This window comes from Phaethon lepturus, unplaced genomic scaffold (genome assembly GCF_000687285.1).
Source record: "Phaethon lepturus isolate BGI_N335 unplaced genomic scaffold, ASM68728v1 scaffold42435, whole genome shotgun sequence".
Taxonomy (NCBI): Eukaryota; Metazoa; Chordata; class Aves; order Phaethontiformes; family Phaethontidae; genus Phaethon; species Phaethon lepturus.
In genome coordinates, this window is record NW_010539227.1 from 25911 (window position 1) to 33674 (window position 7764).

Below are 7764 nucleotides of genomic sequence, written 5' to 3' on the forward strand. Positions count from 1 at the left end.
TATCTTTTAGGTAATGGATGCCTACTATGATAAAGTTGTCTGTCCTAAGTCCAACGGAGCTACATTTTTGGCAGTATGTCGGGGGAAGGTAATGTAAATGAGAATTTGTTTCATCTGAGATCAGATTATATAGTTGATGGTGGGGGGGTGGAAGTCATTCTGGATTTCAGTACATTTCTGTTATTTGACTAATTAGGCTCTGAAGCCTTTTCAAAATTATGTCAAGTTTCCATATGCCTCATTCCTGTTTTTATTAAAGGGATACATCTTTGCATTCTTTAAAGGGGATGAGCATTGTACTTATTTCCTGTTGGCTGCCCCCCAAAAACTCAACCCACTAGATGAGACCAACAGGTTTGGAGGAGAACTAAAAGAAACAATTGTAATCAAACATGTTAGAACAACACTGCTGAAAACCCAAAATATTTCTTAGCTTTAAAAAATTTACATTAACTTCAAGTCCTCTGGACACATTTGATGGCCTTTCATTTACATTTTCCAGTGCTGATAAATTGATTTATGATACCAATTAAAATATTTGCAAAATCATAAATTACTCTTAGAGCCTTCTTGCTGCTGCTTACTGCCTGCCAAGATTCAACTTCTTTTGAACCTTCAGTTCCAGTCGTCAAAGCAGCTGTTAGATCAGTGAAGAAAAGGCGTAGCTCTCTTTGGGTGGAACGCTCGGTTGAATATGAATAGTGTGTTACCCTGAGAGCAATGGAGTCTCTGCAGAGATCATGCATTGCAGTAACACAGAATTGAAAGAGAGACTGTTTATTTTATTGTAGTCACAGGGTTAATAGTATGACTGCAAAATTGGAAATATTTGATAAGATAAACAGAGAAAGACACATTGTGAAAATCTCTAAAACTAGTTCCCTTAGCAATCACTTCACAATTCCCTCCCAGGTTGTTGCTCAGCTTTTACATTGGCAGTAGTTCCTAGCAAATTTTTTGTGTTCCCTGAAAGAAACCTAAAAATCCCAGTCCTTTTTGTAAAAAAGAGATTCTGTCCCAGTTGCTCTAGTTGTTTTACTAGCTGTATCTAGGCCTAGGGTGTCTTTAAAAGTTCGCAGGAGTGTTTTTTTCTTGTTTTGAGGGGGTGAAGGGCAGGTTCAGTTTTTATTAGGTTTTTTTATTTTTGTCTAAGGTTGGTCTTCTCATGATGGTGTTAGCCTGAGGAATGTCCTTTGTGCCCAAGATAAAACGTCCATAAATACAACTGTAGAATTGCCAGCTCCAGATGGATTATAGTGCATGCTGTGATTGTTTCTTTTAGTGGCAGTGCTGGCTTAAGCTGAGTAGAGTTGGTCATTCCAATCACCCATCCATCCCCGATGTTATATTCCATCATAGCTGCTTGTGTGGCATGGTAAATGAGACCGGAGACTGGATTCAGCTGAAAAACAAACCAACTTCCCCCCCTGGAATTATTTTTCAGTCTGTTCAACTCTGATTTTGTTCCTTTCACAAAGTAGTTTGCTAGCACGGCATGGGACATGAACATGTAAAGGGGATGAGTGACAAATACTTGAACAGATGTAAGCAGCACAGCTGGTGGATATGATGCTATAGTCTGGTGGATTCCGAGCAGATTTCTGGTAGCTTTGTTATTGCTTTGAAATGATTCTGTTCATTTTTAATGTCAGAGAAGGTTTGGTATGTTCTTATCATGCCTTGTTAATGATTCAGGGTATGGAAGGTTTAAACAGAGGTATTAACTGACATTTAAGAGATCGGAATACAGCTGTTCTGCTTATCCAGGAATAAGACGTATGTATTAATGGTGTTGGCTGAGGTATGCTTTGTCAGGGCCTCTTAGAGGAAAAAGCTACGTTTAAAGTCCTGGTAATAAAAGCAAAAAATCTAGTTGAAACTATTCATAACGTATTCACAAAATACACTTGGCTAGGGATTTAATTTAACGGAGGAAAAAAGGCCATTAACTGCTGAATTGCTCTGAAATGTCACTTCAAATCCTGTTGATAGTGGAAAACACTGTCTCTTCAGGCCAGTGAAGGCTTGGACTTTGCAGACATAAATGGACGAGGAGTCATCATTACTGGGCTTCCATTTCCTCCTCGTATGGAGCCCAGAGTTGTTTTAAAGATGCAGTTCCTGGATGAAATGAGAAGAAGTGGTATGAGTGCACAGGTAATACTGGGCAACTTTTCACTGTTGGCTGTTTGCAGGTTCCTGTCATTGTTTCTCCCTTTTGTCTCTGGACTTTGGCTTTTGTTGTCCTCCCAATATCATGAGACCATGAATATCCAGAAGTCAAAAAACCTTGGGAGTTTGTCACAAATACAATAACCTTTTTTTAAAATAACGTTAAGGATTCCAAACTGTGTCTCCAGTGACATGGTCTCAATCAATATAGGCTCAAAAAGTTATACAATTAAAGTTTCAGTCTAAACCTTTGTATGCATGTTATCCATGTATCTTTCTGAGGGAATTATTTCATTCAGAGAGAGGGCAGGCAGGAAGAAATGTCTATGCTGGCTGGTTTGGGGATTTTTGTTCTGGTGGTTTGGGGGGGACGGGTGGTGTTTGGTGGGAGGGGTTGTGTGTTTTGCTTGGCTTAGTGTTTGGGGTTTTTCTTCTATTGCTTCAGGTATGAGAATGAATGGCATTATAAGTATAGATTGTTGTCCTGCAGGATAGCAGCTAGGTCTTAAGTAGTATGGTGGTCTGTTGTACTACCAAGGGTGTCAGTGCATCATATGCTAAATAATCCTTCAAGTTGGATATTGCTACTTGAGTCTTTTGTGCGCTGTAAGTCAGGTGTGATATTCGAGTCAACCTGTATTTGGTTTTCCAAGGCTTTTAGAGATTTGTCAGTAGACCTTGTTGAATACACCTTGTTCGTTTCTTTAGAAAGAAATAGTGACTGTACAGAATGAAGAATACATTTTACCTGGTAAATAATGTTAGTTCTTTCTCCCACCTCTTGCAGTACTTATCTGGGCGTGAGTGGTACAGTCAGCAAGCTTCCCGGGCTGTTAACCAGGCTATCGGCAGGGTCATCAGACATCGCCAAGACTATGGTGCTATCTTCCTATGTGACCACAGGTGAAACCTTGGCTCTAGGCCATAAACATACATCAACATCTTTATATCCCAACACGGGTATTGGTATTTTGTATATAAATGTGCTGATGTTACTGTTTGGAGAAGGCTACAGTTCCTGAGTAACTAAATTATTTTATATAATAGGTTATATAAAAATTGCACTACTTCAAGAATGTAACTAGTATGTTATCTTCTGCTGCCAAAATATACTGTCTTGAAGCTGCAGAAAGAGATTAATGATATTAATGCAAAATAAGCCAATTTGTTGAATTCCTATTTGTAATGCTACTGGAAATTATGTAGTAATAACTTATGGCTTTGCATTTTCTCCATCACTTATTTGAGAAGGCAATCACCAGTATTGCAGATTTTTGATAGGAGAAGATTGTATTGTTGCAGCAATACAATCTATACTAATATAATGTATTAATTTTATATTACATTACTATTAATTGATATAATATTACTTAATATATGTATATAATAAGCAACAAGAGGTTAACTGATAGCCTTCACTGATGAGGCTTGACTGGGAACAGTGAAGGTGTCACAGTTCAGTACTACTGTGGCACAGTTAAAGATTTTTATGGACAAAAGGTAGGAATTGGCTGATTGCATGGTACATGGTATCAACAAAGCCCTTTTCTCCTGAGTGAAGAGAGAATCACCCCATTGTAATTACTGCACAGTTTCAATCTTTTGTTGTCTTGCTGCTCCTGCCCTTGTCCTTTTAGACCTTGCTCTAACATTTGTTTAATTCATGTAGGCCAACCTGGCAAATAATTCTCTCCTTTTCCAATCCTGCACAGGTTCACAGCTGGTGATGTAAGAGGCAAGCTGCCTTCCTGGGTCCGCCCTTACGTGAATGTTTACGACAACTTTGGGCACGCAGTCAGAAGTGTCTCCCTCTTCTTCCGTGTTGCTCAAGAAATTGTAAGTGTCTTTTAAAAAAATCAAAAAAGCAACAACAACAAAAACCCCGACAAATTTTCTTGACAGTGTTGGAAACTGGAAATACTAAACCAGGTGAGAGATGTGACGGAGTCACTTGTCTTGTCACTTCTAAACATTGAAGCTTTATGGGAAAGGAGACGTGCCTCATCTTTCTCCAAGAGTGAGCTGGGACAGGATGTGTTGACATGCTGTGCAACTCATTAGGTTAGATCACAAAAATAACTTCCTTTTCGAGTTCCTCCTAAATAAACAAAGCTTTCATTGGATGGTGTGCAAATACTGGAACTGATGTTAACGTCAAAAAGCTTTCTACCTCGCCCTCAGGGAGAGGGTATATGTGTGGAAGAATCAGTCAAACCATTAAGCTTAAATCTAAGCTGACTTGTATAAAGAGTGAGACAAAACCATCTGTTATTATTACAGTTCATCACTGGGTCATCTTTAACAATATGGCTTCTCTTTTAGCATAAAGAAGCTCTTTTTTCAGTAATAGTTCCTTGATTTAAAAAGTAATACTGTAAAAAGACTTTCTAATTAACTGGAGAAAATCATAGCAAGAAATGGGTTGGAAGCCAGAATGGGGAATTCTTTGTCCCCAGAATGGAGATTAAGATTAAAATAAACACTTAAAATTTCACGTACAGACTTGGATGACTTCCTGGAAGATGCTTTAGCCAAATACCAGTTGTTCAAAATAATAAGTTACAGATGGATGATATTGGATGACTTCATGATCTTTTCTGATCATAAATGGGAGTTTCATGGTAAATAAGAACCACAACCCAGTGTGCTTTGCCAGAAGGAGCTATGTTGCAGGGATAGTGTTAGGAAGCAGTTGTTCCTTGGTAGGGTCGTGACCCTTTTTCTGTTAAACAGGTCACTTAATGCTAAGCCTTCTTACTCCACTTCATCTATCTGTGTCACTTTGTAGTTATTTGATCCTTTTATCAAAAGCACATATATCCAGAATGCATGAGAATCTTGCTGTCAAGGTTATTTGGGGAAAAAAAAGAGATGTCTTTGGGTTATTGCTGAGGTTTTTGGTTGCAAAGGGAGTGGAAGAGTAGGTTTTGCCTACTGTAACGTTTTGTGAACTGCTTGCAGATGCCCCCACCCCTGCCACAGTGCCGTTCTGGTTCCCTAAGTGAAAGTGATACAGCACCATCTACTTCATCTGAGCAGATCCTCTCCCTGAAAAAAGCCAAAAACTTGGATGACCATGTTCCCAGTTTGAAGAGGAAAAGAAAAGGTAGGTTTGGGTCCTCACAGGTAATGCTCTTTTTGCTTTAAGGTGAACCAAAAGAGGAGGAGCAAGAGACTAGAAACTGGAATGAGAGAAAAAGCAAGGAGAGCTCAAAGACCAGTGTACAAGTCTGATCAGAAGGGACATAGCTGTCATTAGAAGATGGGGGAACCAGTTGCAACTACAGAGCAAAGAGGCAGATGGGACCTGAAAAAGTGTCTTGTAGAACAGGAGGAGTTTGCTGGAAGATTACAGGCAGTTTAAAAAATAAGAACTGGAAGGCTTTCTGACTAGTACTGACTTTATTTTGTCCTTCTTCCATCCTGTTGTACAAATGACTCTTACACAGTAATCTGACTGAGAAAACAGAAAGAGGGCATTGACCTTGGAACAAAAGGGTAATTTAAAATTTGTGGTTGGCTAATGCCAAAGAATAAAGTGTTTCTCATGTCGGATATTCTTTCAGAACGTTCTGCTGTAGATTTCTTGCTGTTTTGGAACAGAATAATGAAGTTGTGTTCAAAACTGTAGTTCCCAAACAGTTATGACTGAGTGTGAGGGTGATTTCACATTACGTCTAAGCCAGTGTGACTGCAGGTTGTTGTTGAGAGGGATTACTTTGGCCACTACTGTTTTCTCCCTCATTTTCAAATGTGCGCTTGTGCTTCTTCCCTTGATTTGAATCCGTGTATTGTGGAACTGCAGAGCAAGCAGATGAGCTTGCTGAACCAATTTACCTTTCATCTATGTGACTGGTAGATCTGTCTCAAAGGATGGGCTGGAGTGTATGACTGGAGGTAAAGGGAAGAAGCTGCATTCCCTCTTCTGATATGGATTTTCAGTTGCATTGCATTAGCTGTAACATCAAACTGCACCTGTAATCATAGTTTTGGCTAAAGATTTTCTTGTACTGATTTTTTTTAATTTATAGTGTAATATACTTCCATTCTTCTTGAAATAGTGACTTTTCTTAGTAACTGACTGTTGAAGTAATTTCACAAAACAATGGAAACATATTTTGAAGAGAATGCCTTCTAGAAGTAGCAAACTGATACTAATTTAACACTACTTACAGCTCTAAATTCTTATATTTAAAACCAAATATACTTGGATCCTGATTAGTGAGAATATGTATTCTTGGGACCTGAGGGTGACTGTGTCATATAGGTATTGATACTGTGAGAATTGTAGGCTTTAAAAAAACTAGTTCTCTTTAAAAATAATAAATTATATTTCATGCCCGAATCTCTTAAAAACAGGAACTCTGTTTTGGGGGAATCCATAAAGCTAAAGTAGTTAAACACAGACAACTGTTGCATTAAGGCTTTTTTGCCATTGATCCATTTTGAGGTTAAATATGACCATCACTTAAGGAAAAGTTTGAGAGAAGTCCACCAGGTTGTGGTAACAAATGCTTGAGCAATTTTGGGAGTGATTAATGAAAGCAGTCTTCTTACTAAGTTGTATAATGCAATTTTGCAAGATATGGAAGACTAAATAAACAAGCACATCTTTGTGGATTGCTGGGTAAGATTTTTGAGATATTACTAAGTCTAAGAAAATGCAAGAGGTAATGTGGAATGTTAATTTGTCATCTGTATTATGCTGTGATGCCAGTAAATGGAGATGGAGCATCCAGCCTATGCATGGAATATGAACAAGAGCTCGTCTCACCTAGAAGACAATGTATTGGGCTTTTGGATGCATTGGAGCGCAACGAGAAGAGCAGTGAGGATGCGGAAGAGGAAAGTGACTTGTCGGGAGAGGAAAAGGTAATGGCAATGGTGTCGCAAAATACTTGCCTATAAGTAAAAACTGTAGGCTCTAAAGCAAAATGAATTTGGCATTGATTTAAGAGTACCAGTTCAATCCCCTTTCAAGAAAAACTCACTGTAACCAGCAATGGTCACTGCAAGTTCTTATAATTAAGTTTAATCAAAGGGTTTCCTTCCCACATTCAATTAGATGACTGACAGGTACATACTTGTACTGTGCTCCATAGCTGCTGACCTGGAAGTTAACCATGCTCTCTGGAGAGCAAAGAGCTCTCAGAAAAGAGGGTGGTAGATACAGAGTTCCTCCTGGGTGGAATCTGTGTCAGCACTTGGTATGTGACCAGATACTGAATTAAGAAAAGGGCAGGGAGGGGGCTTATGAATTAGAAATTGCACTTTCAGATTAAAATCTTTGATTTGCTGCAGAATTAATATTGCAGACTTGTGGAATATTTTTATCTGAATCAAAAATCCACTATTGCACTAAGATCAATAAAGCTACTTCTGTGCTGTTCATTTTCTTTCCTTTTGGATTGGTATTTTTAATACATAGGTGGTTAGGCTGTGTTCTTGCTTTCCCAAAATCCCTGTTTGCAGTTGTTGGTGGGGTAGCTGCCTTACCTGGCTACCATCCGCAGAAGTATTTTACTGCTGACTCACACTCGGTTTGGCTGATGACTAGCTGGCTGATGACTAGCGTGTGGACTCCAGGAATGC

The 7764-nt window shown here is 38.8% G+C and overlaps 1 protein-coding gene across 1 annotated transcript in view; it reads left to right on the forward strand.

The window, feature by feature from the left end:
* RTEL1 (regulator of telomere elongation helicase 1) overlaps positions 1-7764 on the forward strand; it is a 49324-nt gene that overhangs the window by 25675 nt on the left and 15885 nt on the right. The window contains exons 21-26 of the mRNA XM_010287057.1: positions 11-88; positions 2014-2157; positions 2960-3075; positions 3885-4008; positions 5134-5278; positions 6890-7044. Coding sequence (XP_010285359.1) covers positions 11-88; positions 2014-2157; positions 2960-3075; positions 3885-4008; positions 5134-5278; positions 6890-7044 — 762 coding nt within the window. The remainder of the gene's footprint in view (positions 1-10; positions 89-2013; positions 2158-2959; positions 3076-3884; positions 4009-5133; positions 5279-6889; positions 7045-7764) is intronic.